A 17496-nucleotide genomic window follows, 5' to 3' on the forward strand; every position below is an offset into this window, starting at 1 on the left:
CGGGTTTTTTTTTTTGCTGCCATTAACCGTTCTCAATTTTGTTTGTTGCCCCTTTCCTTTCTATTTTTCCTGGCCCTTTTACACTGGCTACCTTTAGCGTTGCATGTTCTTTCTGGCTGCCGTGAAAAGTTGGATGTTAATTACGGGCGAAGCCTGGAAATGGTCCTTGATCAATCATAGGCGTAGTGGACCATTTTAAAACTGTTTTTGCACCAAAACTGATAACGTTGTTTTTCGATTTGCGACGTCGGAATGTCGTCGATATCTAAATCTGACCATTGTACGGAAAGGCCTAGCCTAGTACTACTATCTGCTTATCAAGAATATCTGATGACATTTAAATTGATGACGTCACAAGTGGTACAAAGAGCACGACATTAATTACGCATATATGCATAATTGGTATTCAAAGGGTTAAAGTTGATAAATGTTAAATTAGTAAAGAAAAACATTTTCGGCCGGTCCTCACTTGCGACGCAAGCACAAGCATAAACATAAGCATAAAAAACTTATGCGCTAGTTAGGACAGCCGCGACAAAAGCATAAGCTTTCTTATTATTATGCTTATGCTTATGCTTATGCTTATGTTGAGTGAGGAGATCGTTGACATATAAGCATAAAGTGCTCGCTGATTGGCTGATAGTCTTACGCTTATTCTTATGTTTATGCTTATGCCAACATATCCTCACTGGACATAATAACGACATAGGCATAAGCATAAGCATAAGCATAAGAAGAACGCAAGGTTTTGATATTCTCAGTCACAAGTGAAGATGACTCCGAATATGACTTCTGCTTAGGTTGTCAAAACGTCAGTCACCAACAACAGTTCTTTTCAGAATCGTGACTACCCTCACCCGGACGATCACACTCGTGGCTGTCCTCACTAGCGCATACGCTTCTTATGCTCATGCTTTTGCTTCTGCTTCCGCTTCTGCTTGCGTCGCAAGTGAGGACCGGGCGAAAAGAGGTATTTTCTCTTGCGTTTTTAAATTTTCAGTCCTTCAAATCCACGTTGTTTCCTCAGCGGCCAGGAAATATTACTCAACTAGATTAGATCTCAAGTAAATCTGAGTTTACCAGTTCCCGATCTGCCATTAACATGTAAATATTAATTTCTAAAAAATGGTAATGATGTTGTTGTTTGCCAGCTGGGGGAGGAAATTCCATTTCCCAACCCTATTTTTGCTCAAATCCAACTTTTTTCAGTAAAAAAATAAAAAAAAAACATAAAATAATAACCATGAAAAAAATAATAATGGTAATAATGATAAACAAATCCGAACTTCACGTTTCTCATGAAGTGCACACCTCTTGGAACATATTGAAACAAACACATTAATTTACTAACTTTTTTAACTGGTTTGCAGCTGGAAACTTTTTCGAGTGCGTAATTTTTTTTCACGGAAATTCAAAAACGTTTACAGTACAGGACAGAGCGCCTATATGAACAGGATGTTCACAAAGTTCGCTCGATTTACAAGAAAATCTCAAGTGCTGAATAATTTATGAATTTTTCTTTATCCAATCACGTTGCACCTTTGAGCTAATTATGCAAAATGGCGTCAACGCGCTATGTACGATAGCAATGTCTTCATTTGTCAGGGGAATATTAGGCAGGTTTTTCCCTTCTGGAGCAAAAAATGGAAACCATCGAATAGCTTATTGTAATTCGTCCATTGGGAGTTCATTTGGATGACATTTTCTTGAAAGACAAGGTAAATTTTAATATGTTCTTGCGGAGCATGTGTTACCCTTTCAATGTGGATCAACACATGCGATATGCAAAATCTCTCTCAATTGTGTTCTTCACGTGGCCTTTGAAAGCTTAGTCCGGCTACTGTTATTCTTGGCGGTGATATCTTAGGTATATTTTCGTTGTAGAGCTACAGAATCTTATGAAAAGAAAGATACAGAACGTAGATTTTTAACTGTAGTAAAAGTAGTTCTTGCCGGTTGTGGTCAGAGGAGTTACTGCTATCGTGTTGAGGTAACGTAATTTGAAGATGTGACATGTTGAGATCAACAGGAGTTTACAAGTTATATATTTCTACTTACTACTCTGCAGGTCTAAATAATATAACTCCTGAAGCCTCATGATTTTTATCCGATCAGTATTCAGTATTCTACCTCCGTGAATGAATATGGAATGGACAGAATTCGCCCAGACAGAATTCATAAGATGATATTATTACCATCAAGAGCTTTTACCAATTATTTGAATTTATCTTGCATTTTATGTTGTAGGTTACACACGCCGATATGGGCCATCGACTTAATAACATATTATTAGTGTACCATTGAGTCTTAGACTTAGGGTTCTCGCTTTCCGAATTTTATTTTTATAAATATCATCAGAGATCATTCATTGTTGACATGTTTTCCCAGTGTTTTTCATTATGCTTAGAATTTTAAGTTAATGCACGTTTAAACTTATATTAGCTAACGTTTACATAGCTTTTATTTTCTCGTCTGTTGGGATCGGACAATTACTTTGCTATGTTATTAAATTACGTTTATTTCACAAAAACGCCAAGTCGTTTTAAATTAGTGAAAGTTTCTCTTCCTCTTGTATGATGTGGTGTTGATATTGTTGTCGACGGCACCAGCCAACAGTCCTCCAGAATCACATGTCTGCCACATTGTGTTAAACAAAAAGATCTCAATTGGCCACATGTACCTTTTCAAATGAAAATAATCCTCTCTCACACAAGTTTCTGTACCCATTTGTTAATGTACAGTTGAATTGTTAGTACAGACATCATTTCAAATTCCTATTCTCTCACTTGAAATAAATACATACGACTACACCAGACAGTTTCATTAGTATGCTTATTTCTTATTTTGACATTTTAACATCCATCAGTGTGATTGTTATACAATATATGGCAGATAATATGAATATAGCTGAACTGACAATGAATACTTTCTTGGAAAAGAATTATCCTTCATAGTGTATTTTTCTCCCTCTTTGTGTCTAAGTTAGGTGTTTTTTTTTTCCTTTAGTAATTTTTATTTTGAACACATGCAAAGGTGCAAATGTAATAAAATCCATTATCAACTTTTATTTGCATATATCCAAGTTTTAATTTCATAGACTTATCTACTGAAGGCTTGTTACATTTGTATTTGAAGGCAAAATGTCGAAGAAGAGATACAGGTCAAAACTGTTTTCATAACATTTTAAGATGTAATTTATCTTGATATGGATGAAGATATGGCAGTTTTTAAATGATTTCTTCTTTTGTTTTTATTAAAATGCAAATTTGAGACAGAAATGAGTGGCAGGTAGCTCAGCTCATTGTTCTACTTTAACATGTGAAGTTTTGTATGGACACAGATGAATGATCAATCATCTTGTCGATTTCAGCTGCAGCTGCTGCTAAAAATGCAAAGCTTTGCCTTGAGACATTAAGCGAAATGGATTATGATCACTTAAAACTTTTGTTGTCGAAGTGAGAATTGGGTATGTTGAATACATGTGTGTATGAGGCTAGAATTTTTCTTCGAATTCATTCTGTTTGTCATCTTTATTGTATCATATTCAAAGCTTTCCATCAAGGATTATTATTCCCCTGCTGTTCATATCGACTTTTACATATCTAGTTTATTTTAAGGTCGGTGAAAAATTAGAGATCTTTGTGAGATCAAAATAGAAGAGTCTTAATAGATCTGTATTTGTGATATGTAATTTGAAATTGTCTGGGCTGTCAGTGAGTTGGATGACTTGAAAAGGGAGGCTTCAGGACTAGTATTTGTTTAAATTTTGTCATGCCTTCTACTATCCACGATTATATGCATACATGTAGTTGAAAATTTAGATTCCGAAACCTCTAGTTATTTCGTTTTTCAATTTGGAAAAAGCTAAATGTCACATTTGATTCATTTAGCTTTGTAACATAAATAATGTTTAGTCAGCAAAGTGGTTATACATATAGCACAAGACCCATATATTGTATATATGGAGTGCAAGCTTTAAACATCATGGTTACACAATCTAGAACAGTGCACATTAAATTAAATACCTTTAAGTAAATGTTAAATAATTATGCAGGTAATTCACAGTAATCAAGGTTTTTATTGTTAGTTAACCTTGTAATACAGTTGTGCCTATTTGTTCCCTTAGTAGAATTTGTGCTTCATTTGTCTTAATTAGTTTTATTTTATGTCTTTCAGCTTTTATTTTGTGATTGGGATTTGTTGATCAAAGATGGCACGTGGAAGAAGCAGTGTTGGAAAGGAGAAGGAAAAGGAGAAGGATAAAGACCGTGAACCAGATCCAAAGTATGCTCTGTGGATAATCGCTGCTATAGGCAAGGTCAAGGGACAAAAGCAACGGCCAAGTGAGGACCGTATTGCTCATATTCTTCAACATGTTTATGGCTTAGACCCGCAGGTGGCTTTGGAACAACTTGAGCTGTGTGTGAAAACAGGGAGAGTTCTAAAGGTAGTTTTTAAAGACAAAGCCTCGTATAAGGACCCTGCTAAAGTACCTCATCATATACGAGGAACTGTTGAAAGACCCTTAGACTTCCTGGAGTTTATTAAGGAAGCTCTTGAGAATGTAGGAGATGAAAATGGATGCACACAGCAAGCTATTCATAGTTATGTTGTTGATCGTCATGCTGCAAGTTTAGAATCTCCTAGTAATACACAAATACGGATCAAAGAGTCACTTAAGAAAGGACTTGCCTCTGAGGTTTTGATCAAGGAAGGAAGATATTACAGACTTGCATCACCTCCCAAGGTTTGTATTGTGTGAGAGATTTAATATATCAAACTGTAATTCTATGTACTCTTTATAATAATTTTAGCGCTAAAGTAGTGTACATCACCTTTGGCACCAGGTAGGTATATATTGCTCTTAAAGTAACTCATAATCATTATTTCTTGTAAATTTTATATCAGCTTAAGTGAGTAACTGTCTGTTTACACTAAGAGATCTGATTTGCAGTGCCAGAAACACTGGAAGAAGAAAAAAAGTTAACGTAATTTTAGTGATATTGATTTATTCCATGAGCCTTGATGAATAATAATAATAATAATCTTAATATTATTAATTAATAATAATAGTAATAATAATAATTAATAATAATATTATTATTATTAATTTATTAATATTACCAAGCTTTTTGAGGGAATCTTACAGTTACATGTACCAAACAATACGTCTTGAATTCTCTGTTGTGTGCTTGCATGTTCTCTATTATGTTCATCTGGTGGCCGACAAGGAGCATCTTAGAGTTATGTTCACAGTTATGTAGTAACTTAATGATTTGAGCAGCAGCATTTTGATAGAGAAATTGGTTGATTTTCTTTCTACTTGAAGGGGATGATAGTTACATTTAAGCTTAGCAGCATCTTAGAGCATAGGGTGCTGTAATGTAGTAAGTTGATGGTTTGAGCATAACATCTTGATGGAGAAATGAGTTGACACTGTCGCATGGAGACTTGAATTGTGCCTTTGAACAGGAAGGATATAATGTGTGTTACTTCTCATGTAACTAGCAATCTCCCATCCCCCTAGTGTGCTTGATGCTGGAAGAACTTCATTCAATTTTTGAATTAATACAGCCTTCATGTACAATACACTAAGAACAGTTTAATTTTCATTTTTAGAGTAGATTATTTTATTATCCAGTGTTATGTATTCACTGACATTGTTTAAATATTGTTTTTGATGTAGAGTTTTAACCGTCCTGATTTAATAGTCTTTTGTTTCCATGTTGTGACAAAAAAATTCTGATTGCAATCAAACTGGTGTGAATTATGTCAAACTAAATGCAAACTTCAGGCCCCAGTTGTTTGAAGGTTGGAAAACGCTATCCACTGGATATATCGCTATCCAGTGGATAAGTGTTAACAAAGTAAACCAAGCTATCTGCTGGATAGTGATTTATCTGGTGGATAGTGTTATCCACTCTTTGAACCACCCAGGCCAGTACTTTAGCACCACCTTAATTTTCTGCTTTAAAAGGCTTTTACTGTACAAACCTGACTGTGGTTATTTTCTACCTAAAAACACAGTGCAAATGAACAATAAGAGTTTATTAAAAGCAAGTAATTTGATGTCATAAATTTTTAGCCTAAGAAGAAGAAAGTTGATGCTAGCACTTATTGTGGATTTTGCCTTGGAACGGGTGAACGTAACAAGGATGGTGTGCAAGAAGAACTCATTTCATGTGCTGATTGTGGGAATAGCGGTAAGTCTGTGTCTAATAAAACATTCGTGAGTCTGAAGACTGAGCCTTTTGGTGCTAAAATGTTGATCATGTTTTGTTATGACTTCTGTCTTACTTTGTAACATCAACTTCAACTTTACTTTATTTTGCACTTACATTTTGAAATTACAATGTTAGCATAAAAAAGAAAGAAAGATACATATATAACAATTAAGGGTGACAATGGTATATAGTTTGTGCATGGAGGCAAATAGAACCGCAAGGTTATTGAGTTAGCCTCCATCTGGTTTGAGTGAACATAAAAAAAAAATGGGAGTAGAAGGACAGATTACTAAAGAAAAGAGCCTGTACTTGCTTTTACATTTTTATCGCAACTGAGAAATATTACATGGAAACCAATTTCTGGACTTAATTTTCCCAGACACATTTGATCACTTTCATTTACAGGAAGAGAATGCTTAGAAGCCCATGTGGAATAATATTTTCTTTAATTCTTGCAGATAAATGTACCAATATATTGTTGTTCTTAGCTTACAATGTGACAAGTTCAAACTCTTACTATAATGCAATACAATTTGTTTGTTTCCCCCAAGTGGGTTTTCTGGCAATCTATGAAAACTAATTCTTTTTATTACTTGTTGAACATTTCTTTAAATGTTCATTGTTGTTTTGAGAATTTTTAGTTAGCGGTATGTTTGTAATTACTGTCACTGCTCATTCATTAGCACTTCAGATAAACCATTTCTTTACTTGTGAACTTTTTAGCCTGTGTAGTGTTTTTTTTTGTATCATTTTTAATATATTAAAAGTTTTACTGTGATACTCAAAAGACAGGGTTATGATATTAGTTATGTCTTGTTTTTAGGTCATCCATCATGTTTGAAGTACTCTCCCGAGTTAACAGCTCGCATTAAGCAAGAACCTTGGCAGTGCATTGAGTGCAAAGTGTGCTCTGTCTGCCAGGATGCTGGAAATGCTGTAAGAAAAAATTGACTTGTAGCTGTGTTGAATCCCTATGAGAATATGAAAATTGTGCTCAGCAAAGCACTGTCATTAGTACCTGTGATGCCACAAAACATTCTGCCTATTCTCTGTGAAGCTGTCAAAAAAAAAAAACACTAGGTGCAGGCCTCTTGTAGAAAGATGCTTCTAGCTGTACCATTCATGGAGGTACTATGTGTATCCAACCTTTGTAATCTTCACTGTTACTGGAGAAGTAGTGAGGAAAATATGGCGGAATGCACATAGTTTACATGCCAACTAAATAAGTAACCATCCAGATTTTTGCATATTGTTTGTTGATTGAAATTGTAGAGGTTTTTTTTATTCTGTAGCTAGTTGTGGCAATTCTTCTGATCAAATTTATTCTCAGTATTATTTGGAATTCCAAGTTTTAGGTTTTGAACCTATATTTCAAGTAACTATTCCTTCTAGGACGAGCTCTCTCTAAGTATCATCATTAACAGCTGGCTTAACATAGAAAAGATGAAACCCTTAAATGTGTTGTGGATGTCACTGAGACTTCTGCATGGTTGGTTGCAGGATAACCTTTTATTCTGTGATGCATGTGACAAAGGATTCCACATGGAATGTCTGTCTCCTCCAATGACTGAAACACCTACAGGTAGCAACTCTCTTCTCTGCTCTATGTTTTAAGAATCATTACACTTCAAAAGTACAGTAATTGTAAACTAATTATGCATAGCAGTAATGTCAAATACTTGTGCGGGAGTTTCATCAACGTTTTCAACAGAAGGGCAACTGGCTCTCACAGGTTGACAAAACTTTTTGACCTGAATATCTGTGTAAGAAAAACCTTCCCTAGATGGTCAAACCAGATGGGCGAAATCATGCATCCTCATAGCCAATCAATTTGCCAGTTGCCTGGCCCTTAATGAAATCCCTGGTGTGACTGGCATTATACCAGGGGTTTAAGGGAAGTAGAGTCCATGAGGCAGTTTAAACGCCTACTCAAAAGAGATGTATAAGGCATGACATTCGTAGAAAGCAGCTTTTTTTTTTATTTAATTACTATTTATTATTAGTTATTCAGATTTAGCTGACGGAGTTTTTACCATGTCTAAATAAAGATTATCTATCTATCTACTTCTACTGAAGGTCACAGGGGACCCATTTTGAACTTGCTTGGGATTACTGGTAATTTGGCCAATGTTCCTGGCCAAGTTAGGGTATACTTTTCCTTACTGAAAAGACTTTTTTTTCATTTGCATTAAACACCATTCCAGGAGCAGTTTATTGCTTTGCAGTTGCAAGCTTCACTGCCAATTTGTTTTTGTTCACTCTGTTCTAATGTTGACTAGTGTTGCTAATGCACATCTTACATTAATGGTGTAAAGTGGTCATTGTTTGGTATTCACTTTGGGCATTGAAACCTAAAGTTGGCACTCAATTTGATTTGAATTGTGCAAACTGCTAACCTAACAAGAAAACGCTTTAAACCTTAACAGTAATTTCTTGCAACTAAAGTTTAGTTCATAATTGATTATTGGACCATTATTTCTTACTTTTTTACATATATAATAGACTGTATAGTATCTGCTATACTTTTTGATAATGATCAAATGATATCATTGAGATATTTTTGAATACATTTTTTTCCCTAAGATTTTATTTCCAATCTTAAAAGATGAATTGAGAGATGTCAGTTGTGTAATTGGGTAATCTGGATAATTTGTAGCCTGCGAACAGGCTCCCAGCGAGGGTGGAAAAAAATTCAGTGAGTGAAAGCGTGATTCCATGAGCAAAGCAAGTGGGAGTCGGAGCGTGAATCCACGAGCGAAGTGAGTGGGACGTGGGGGAGCCTGTAGACATTGTTTTTGATACGCCGTTCCACCCCTTGGTGATTAGCCTGTTACAAATCAGTCAAGTAGGTAATTAAACCTGTCAAAATTGATGGTTTTTCCCGTGCTGATATATTGGCTTTTTATAGCATTCTACCGCATTTAATTTGCTTCCTGGCCGCGGTTTGTAAGTCTGGTAAACCGAAATCAGTCAGAAAAAGTATTCTCCGTGGACCAAACGCCTTTGATGAGAAACCTGAAACGAGGAATGCTCTTTGTGCTGCTGCCTGTATTTGCCTTAAACAGTACAACCAGAAGCTAAGTGCCTTTCACTACAGAAATGGTCTGTTGTTGTTGCATGGCGGTGTGAAAGCGGCGACATTGCAAAGGTGTCATCACTTGGCTATTACTATGTCTCAAAAGTCAACTATTCGCATGCAGGAGAAATTTGGTGACGATTTTGATGCGAAGGTTGTGTCATGGACGGAACAAACCAGAGAAACTGAACTACTGATTTGTTTGTTGGAAGAGATCAAGAAGCATAGCTTTCAGGAGGGTAGCGCTTCACATGGAGCGCCTTTCTTGATCGATCTGTCTGTCGTTGCAGTAAGAGCCGTTCCTCATTTTGATGGGTGCCTACACAGTAAGTGCGCAACTTTGGTTCAAATCCACCGGTGACCAGTTCTTTCTCTTCTTTTTCGTCTCGTAAGCCAATGGCAAACGCTCTCAGACCTAGACGTGTCAACTCTTCAACCTGGTCTTTCATTATAGAAACTAAAGGCGTCACAACTAAGACACAAGCACTTAGTAGTTTCCACAAGTCTTTCAGTAGACACGGCAGCAATTGAAAAATAAGACTCTTCCCGAAACCAGTAGGTAGAATACCGAAAACATCGCGCTTCTGTGCCACAGTTTCCAGGCATAGCTTCTGTTCATGTTTCAAACCAGAGATGTGATGAAAATGTTGCAAAGAATTGCTCAAAGCTACCTCGAATTCCACATCAGTGAACTGTACATTGCACGCAGAAGCCATCTTTGTCTGTCACGGCAAGAATTATGTAAATTTACATGCAGTTGTCAAGATCTGTCAAATATTTATCTCAAAGCTTCTCAAAGCTGTCAACAGTCATTGATTCAACCAATCAGATCTTGATACCACGAGCTGGTATCATGGAACGGCGGCATCAATGGAATGTCTACAGGCTCCCCCGTGCACTCCCTCGTCACCAAACCACTCTCGGCTCGTCCCGCTCGCCCTATACTACACTCTGCTAGCTCGCTCTAAAACCAACCGGGAGCCTGTTCGCAGGCTAGATAATTTGAGAGTTCTTGGTGTGAGTCGCTTATTGCCATACATTTGTGTAAGACACTCATATTATTGGTTAAGGCTTTTGCTTTTTTTTTTAATATTAATCTTTTTCATATACACCCTTTAGGAAGCTGGGTTTGCTCAGGATGTAAGGTAAAAACACCTGGTCGACGGAAAAAAGGACAGATAGAGACTCCTATCACCAGCCCGCCACGCAGAAAAATTCAACCTCAAGCAACAGCAGAAGTTCAAGGGTGAGTGCAATAATTTTAGACTCAGTAACATGTAATATTCATGAATTCAATGTGTGGCTTTTTCTATTTGTTTGGTCTGGTGTATGCTAAACAGTGACACCAATCAAACAAGGTAAACATGGAAAATATTTTCTGTAGGCAGCTGCTATCTTATAGGCAGCACAGTTTTGTAGAATAATATTTAATTTTTATATGTTATCATTAGCCAGATATGTTGGCTAAATTGTTTGACGTGTCTTTCAGGTCAAGTGTGTGTCCTACACCAGGTTGTGATGGATCAGGTCATGTCAATGGAAGATTTACATCACATAGGAGGTGCAGTAGAATTATTGTATATTTGCAAGATCATATCTGGAAGTTATCACCTTGGTGGATAAACAGCTGTATTTACTTATCTCCAAGATACAATAGTTTATAACATTTTTAAAACTCTCAGATTTTCACAACTGACCTGCAGAAGTTGAAATAGCTAAAATACAGTGAATTTTTGTCCTGAGGATTTGAGTGTTTGGGATTGTATTGTACCCTTAAGTTGTACTCCAGTTACATGTACAATGTAGATGTGGTTTTGTTGCAGCCTTCCAGCTTGCCCAATTGCCAATGAGACCAAAAAGTTTGAGGAAGATTCTAAGTCTGCTGACGAAACTCCCAAGAGGCGACCTGGTAGACCACCTGCTTCCAGTAAAGTACAGCCCATGACTCCACTCTCACCCACATCACCCAGAAAACAACAGCAGTTACCCCCAGGTTAGTCACTCAAGGATACTTGATTTTGTATTAAACTCCTGATATCAGTGTCAAATCGTCCCTAGGAAAAAATCATGGCAATAGCCCTTTTCAGGGTTACCTTTGCTCATTTGCATTACAATAAAATCTAGCATGTAGGTGAGGCAATTTCAGGCTATTTTGTAGTTTTAGCCCGAAATAGCCTTGCATCCATGTTGGATTACATTGTAACGCAAATGAGAAAAATTCACTGTGAAAAGGGCTGTTGGTACAGATACCCATAATTCTTAGCGCAAGAAAACACAGACAGTGCTCATAAGTATGACAGGAAAGTTCTAAAACCTTCAAACCTAGTATGGACATTGTTTTTCATACAGGGACAAATATGGCAAAAAATGGCTCTCTGTGTGTAATTGTTGTGTTGGGTTCACAAGATATTGTGGTAAAATGTACAGCCTCCATCGTTTTTCCTATGGAGGATTTTTCCTCACTGTGCATCCTACCCTCCTTGTACCCAGAGTCCTTGTTCTCCTTGACCAGAACAAACAAGTAACCTTGGAAAGTTCTGTTTAGAAATCCAAAAATATCGGACATCCGGTTGAATTGCTTATGCCTAAACTGACAGAAATACGTGCCATCTGTAAGAAGGACCATTACAATATGGTCTGCTAATATCATATTATGTCAAGTGTTACGTTGTGTGTTGACATGTAGGAGTGACTGAGGAGGATCTAGCACTGTTCAAACAGGCTCAGGAAAAAGCTAATGCTGCTATGAATCTGGATTCATCCACCACTCTTGTGCCAAGTACTCGCTCACCCCCACTGATCCAGTTTGGTCGGTATGAGATAGTTACATGGTACTCTTCACCGTATCCTCAAGAGTATGCCAGGTAACATATTTCTGTGAAGGTTAAAGTCTCAGCATCTGCACTGTACATATGATTCAGTGAGCAATGCTTTTACTTAAAGTGAAAGGACTTAGAAATCTTCTGCATACAAAACACCTTGAGGAGAGCTCTAGGTCTTATGACCCATCAGGCTGGTGCTCATCAGCATAAAGTGACTAGCAATATATGTTATATACTGACACTTAAATTTATTGAGTGAGAGGGCTGGACCAAGAAATATTTAGCCTGAGGCTATGGTGTGCAGACACAGTACAGCAAAGTCAATGTACATTGTGCAGTGAGATTAACACCCCCACCCCTTCTCTCTTTGCTATTGATGAACAGATTAATTGAGGATGCTGTTACAAAATTGCATGTGTATCACATGGGTGCAGTTGGTATTTTCATTTGTAAATTGCTCATGCAGTTTTATTTTCTTGATTATGCATAGTAGCATGAACTGTTTGCATGTTATCTTGCAGACTTCCCAAACTCTACCTGTGTGAGTTTTGCCTCAAGTACATGAAAAGCACCAGCATCCTGATGCGCCACATGGTAAAGTACCTATACAAAGCGACTATATTGTATTTATTTTATTTTATTTTATTTTATTTTATTTGACTTTATTGTATTTGTTTTGTTGCAGTCTTGTTCCACCTAATTCACAGTAGTTTTCTCTCTTATTTCTTGTTGTAGACAAAATGCAAATGGTTTCATCCACCGGCTAATGAAATTTACCGTAAAGGTGAAATCTCGGTATTTGAAGTGGATGGTGCAGTTAACAAGGTAAGCCCTTTGCAAAATCTTGGCTCTGCTTTTGAGTCAATGCGTGATGTATTTCAGACATTAAACGTTAATTCTTCTTGCGTTTTCTAAAGCTTATGTGCAAACCCATGTTGGAATAAATTGATTTTCTCGCCAGTTTTGATTGTACTGGCACTTTTTTTAAGCGAGTCGTTACTTGGAGAAACTAAGGCTTTTCTATTTAGTACGGTACATTATTTTGTGAACAATTCCATATGTGTTTATATCTTAGATCTACTGTCAGAACCTTTGCCTGTTAGCCAAGCTGTTTCTTGATCACAAGACTCTGTATTACGATGTTGAGCCATTCTTGTTCTATGCTTTAACAAAGAACGATAAGAAAGGCTGTCATTTGGTGGGTTATTTCTCAAAGGTGAGGTTTTGCTCACGGTCTATATCTTTGTTGAATGTTTATTAATACGTGGGATTCTTGTGCCTGTGTAGTTGTTACTCCTTTCATTTTCCTGATTGTCGACCAAAAACTCTTTAGGACATTGATACATGTTCTGAACTTCCTGTGGGGAAAATTCAGTTTTAAGTCCTCCCTGACCGCGAGGTCACCAACTGTCAGCCGACTGTCAGCACCACTTGTGGAACGCGCGTGTTTTGATTCAAGAACTTGTTTCATTGTAGACATTAAGGTATCTAAATCTTTTTACACTGCAAGCGTTGGACGTTCATAATGAGAAGAGAAAATTTTCTTTTTCTGAGTTCCAATATGACGCATGGACATATTCCAACTGATTTATATCCAATCGTTTTCCACAGGAAAAGTCATGTCAACAGAAGTACAATGTGTCTTGTATTATGACCATGCCTCACTATCAGAGACAAGGATTTGGCCGCCTGCTCATCGACTTCAGTAAGCCTGCTTCTGTTCTTAAACTAGCCTATCTATTTTACCCTCAGTCATTATGTCCTTTACCTGATTCTCCTGCTACATTTACCACCACCGAACGGTAACAGTCGGAAAATGAGAGAGCATGTGAACATTGTGAAGCAGCCGAAGAGTTTCTGGGTCTTACTGTCCAATGAGTGTGTAGTAGATAAGTTGTCGCGTGTTAGCATATCGGTGTCATGATCCCTGGTGGTTCTTAACAACCTCCGCACTAAAAAGAGCAGACTTTGTCAAATCTCTGGGAGACGTTGTCCCCTTATGACCCATCTGATAAGTATAAGTAGAGTAGTGGGGGTGGTGGGGGGGGGGGGGGGGTTACATGTTTGTGGTTTTCTTGTTGTCTTTGCACATTTTTCTTTCACCCTCTTATATCCCTGTATCCATGCCCTACATTGACGAAACCTTCTTAGAGTAAGTTACAAGTAAAATATAGTTTGAGTGTCATCCGGGTGCTTTCTTAACATAATATATTCTTCCATCGAAGGTTATCTCTTGTCGAGAATTGAAGGCCAGCCTGGATCTCCTGAGAAACCCTTGTCAGACCTTGGTTTGATCAGCTATCGTAGCTACTGGAAGAGTGTTTTACTAGAGTATCTGCACGACCACAAAGAAAAACATGTAACCATTAGAGGTGAGCATTGGTGGTATTTGTAGCTTCTTAACTGCGAATAATACCTTCACTTTATTTTTTCTTTCTGATCCAGAACTGGGCTTATCTTTTTAAAAGTTATTAAAAGAACTTACTGCATGCAATACCCCCGCCACCTTGAAGATTTCCTGCTAATTGTTGTCACAAAGATAAATGATTGATAACTTCTGTTTTGCATAGGTGTGGTCATTTTTATGACTATCTTGAAAATTATTGTTTGGATATTCTAGGCTCAGCCTGATTCCGTTGAATTTTGATTGAGGATGTTTTATTTTTCTGGTGACGGGAATTGGTAAAATGCTGCCGGGTTTACGGAAATAGGACAGAAAAAGGGAAGTCTTGTATAAGTAAGTGCATAGTAAGACCCAGAGGATCAGGATGGGGCGGCGTGAGGAAGATCTGAACAGTGAAATGCCGTTTGTTTGCAGGGATTAGTAAGTCGACTGGAATGGATCCGCATGACATTGCTGCTACACTACAGATTCTCAACATGGTTCAGAAACGGGACGGCAAGTGAGTCATAGCCATAGGTATTCTGTTAGTCTATCAGTATGACCGTACCTCAGTTTGCAAAGCAAATAGATTTCTCCTTGCCAGTCTCCAATGTTAGACGAAATTTAGTCAGCCAAATATGTCGTCAAGATATTTTGTCTGGTGCTTTTTGCCGTTTACTCTCTAGGGTACCGAGGCTCAGCAAAGACATTTTTTCAAGTAGTACCAATTGAAAGTAACGATCAGGGGCTTTCACTTGAATGTCACACCCTCCGTCCTCAGCCGTAGACTTTAAAGTTAGAGCGATTTTAAATCAGTATGAGAGTTCAAAGTTGTTTGTCTGATCCACAGGTTTGTGCTGTGTGTTAACCAACGCCTGATCAACACACACATGGAAAAACTAAGAAAGAGCAACCGCACCTCGCTGGATCCTGACGCACTGAGATGGACCCCTCTGGTGCACACCAACTTGGCGCTCATCGACAAGGAAAACGAAGCAGCCAACGGACCTCACGCCAAGAATGGTACAGAAGACACTGGCGTGGAAGACAAGGAGGTTCCAGAGGACGCCAGCGATCGACAGGTAGATGTGATTAACAGCAGTCTGGATGACAAGTCCAAGGATGGATTAATTGTGAACGGAGTTGTCGAAGATGAAGAATGTGAAAGTGCTTCCGAGGAAGATGACGAGGGACCGATTATTCGTCCGAGAAAGCGCCGACGGAGTAATACGCTTTCGGACAGCGGTTCGGACAAAACCGAGGGAAAAGAAGACGATGAAGGAGTGTCCAAGAACCGGGCAAACTCAAAGAAAGAAACTGATTCCGAAACTGCGGCAAGCAAAAAGCTGAATAGCGCAGAGCCCGAACCAGAAGTCGTCAAGAAGCGAATGAAATTGAACGATGAAGAGCCGAGAGCTGATGTCAGCGATGATTCTGCAGATAATTCGGACTCCGATGATTCGTCGTCATCTTCGTCGTCGTCGTCTTCGTCATCGTCCGAAGACAGCGATAACGGAGAACCTATGGATGACAACGAAGATAATCCCGCTAGGCAAAACGAAGACCGCCAAAAAGGCTCCGAAGATGGAACGAGCGAATCGTCGTCCGAAATGAACAACTCGCCAGCGGGCGTTTATGAGGGATTCGGCAGCCAATCAGGTCCTCGAGATCCCTTAGCTGGGTTAACAGACCCAGAGATTGGAATGGATCCCGCATTCTCCAGATTGTCACCGAGTTTTGAGTGCAAGGAGAGTAACCCGTCGGATAATTTAGCAGTAGACCAAGATATGAACCCTGTGGTGGATTTCCCAGACACGGATAGCACAGCACTCATCAAAGAACTGTCTGAAGAGGTGTTCTCTATCGGTGCCACGCCCTCTCTTGGAGGGCAGCACTCTTCAGACGAAGAGATTTGAGCAGACCTTTTATTTTGATGTGCTCTTTTAGTGATTGATTCCTCGTCTTTTTGTCAAACACACGATTGATGTAAATTCTCCTTTTTTGTTGGTTTTAGTTATCACATCAACTTGGATAAGACAGCAGTTCTTTCTTCAAGAAGGCGATTGATTGTTAAAATCCACGGAAACTGCAATGTAACCTTACGGGAAGTTTCACAAAGTGACATGTTATGTTCTGAAACTTTAAACTACCAATTCAACCACATGTTGACCGAGAAAGATTTAACTCTCTTTAAAGGAGCTACGTCACAGTTACCCACCTTAAAAAGTTCAGCCTAATTTTTTCAAATTCGTCGTTTGTAATCCGTGTGAATCAATCCTTTACCATCCTTGTTTCTAAACGTTGTATCATTATCTCTATGGTGTTTTTCAATCTTAGTAAACTACTATTTTCAGGTTTTCTTCTATTTAGAGGGTATTTTGGTCTTGGCCAAAATACCGTGACTGAGGTCCTTTAAATTGGAAAAGATTGACTTTTTGTTGTATTAGCGTTCGACATTTTAGTGATGGTTTAGAAAAGTGTAGGAAGTAGTATTCAACTTTTCCGCAATTTGACTAGGATTTCTTTCTTAACCTACTTTACTGTGCAACATATCCCATGTTTGATTTACATCATCGTGTTTTGTTATGTATTCTTTTCTTACGTGACGTATTTGTTGGATGATTTCCTGATTGTATGAAACAGAGTCAAGTTAGAAAGTTCTTTTTGATGAACATTTTGTATTGCACGAGTTGATGGATGTTGTACATTTTGGTTAACAAGTAATCGTAATATATCTATAAAATAGACGTTATATAATGTTTGTTGTCCAGGGTATTTGCTTAACGTTTCCCCCCCCCCCCCCCCCTCCCTCCGCTGCTTTCATGTCAGGGCTACTCCTTCCGCGCGTTATTTGAATGACTCGTGATCGCTACTGAGGCAGTTTTCGATGGATTTGAGAATCTATTATATACAGTGGCAGTGCGGCCATGAATCTCAGCGTGTTTTGTAAGATTTCAAAGCGCGAAAATGAAGCTATTCTGTGCGCACAAG

At 38.1% G+C, this 17496-nt stretch overlaps 1 protein-coding gene and 1 long non-coding RNA gene across 4 annotated transcripts; one reads left to right on the plus strand and one right to left on the minus strand.

The window, feature by feature from the left end:
- Nucleotides 1-1541: 1541 nt before the first annotated feature.
- LOC110040981 (histone acetyltransferase KAT6B-like) lies at nt 1542-17262 on the plus strand. 3 transcript variants are annotated; one of them, XM_089298880.1, is made up of 16 exons: nt 1542-1718; nt 4177-4747; nt 6086-6203; nt 7048-7160; nt 7725-7806; nt 10420-10546; nt 10790-10861; nt 11124-11293; nt 11987-12164; nt 12644-12716; nt 12858-12947; nt 13198-13338; nt 13734-13827; nt 14348-14494; nt 14941-15025; nt 15356-17262. In XM_089298880.1, exons 2-16 carry the CDS (start codon nt 4211-4213, stop codon nt 16419-16421), a joined length of 3093 nt encoding a protein of 1030 aa, XP_089155006.1. In that variant the 5' UTR covers nt 1542-1718; nt 4177-4210; the 3' UTR covers nt 16422-17262. The 3 variants fall into 3 exon arrangements, with proteins under 3 accessions (XP_089155006.1, XP_089155015.1, XP_089155010.1); XM_089298889.1 differs by lacking the exon at nt 1542-1718 and adding an exon at nt 1794-1990; XM_089298884.1 differs by lacking the exon at nt 1542-1718 and adding an exon at nt 3365-3466.
- Nucleotides 2320-3230, minus strand: LOC149118647 (uncharacterized). The gene is made up of 2 exons (XR_016210089.1): nt 2724-3230; nt 2320-2634 (listed from the first exon to the last, which is right to left on the minus strand). It is a non-coding gene; the product is annotated as an uncharacterized LOC149118647 (long non-coding RNA).
- Nucleotides 17263-17496: the final 234 nt, after the last annotated feature.

The sequence above is a fragment of the Orbicella faveolata genome, unplaced genomic scaffold (genome assembly GCF_042242905.1).
Source record: "Orbicella faveolata isolate gen_17 unplaced genomic scaffold, um_ofav_v1 contig_1, whole genome shotgun sequence".
NCBI classification, from domain to species: Eukaryota; Metazoa; Cnidaria; class Anthozoa; order Scleractinia; family Merulinidae; genus Orbicella; species Orbicella faveolata.

Coding starts and splice junctions, on each gene's coding strand:
- LOC110040981 (XM_089298880.1), top strand. CDS start 4,211: ATGGCACGTGGAAGAAGCAGTGTTGGAAAGGAGAAGGAAAAGGAGAAG. Junction 10,862..11,123: donor AGATTTACATCACATAGGAG/GTGCAGTAGAAT, acceptor GTTTTGTTGCAG/CCTTCCAGCTTGCCCAATTG. Junction 13,339..13,733: donor TGGTGGGTTATTTCTCAAAG/GTGAGGTTTTGC, acceptor CGTTTTCCACAG/GAAAAGTCATGTCAACAGAA.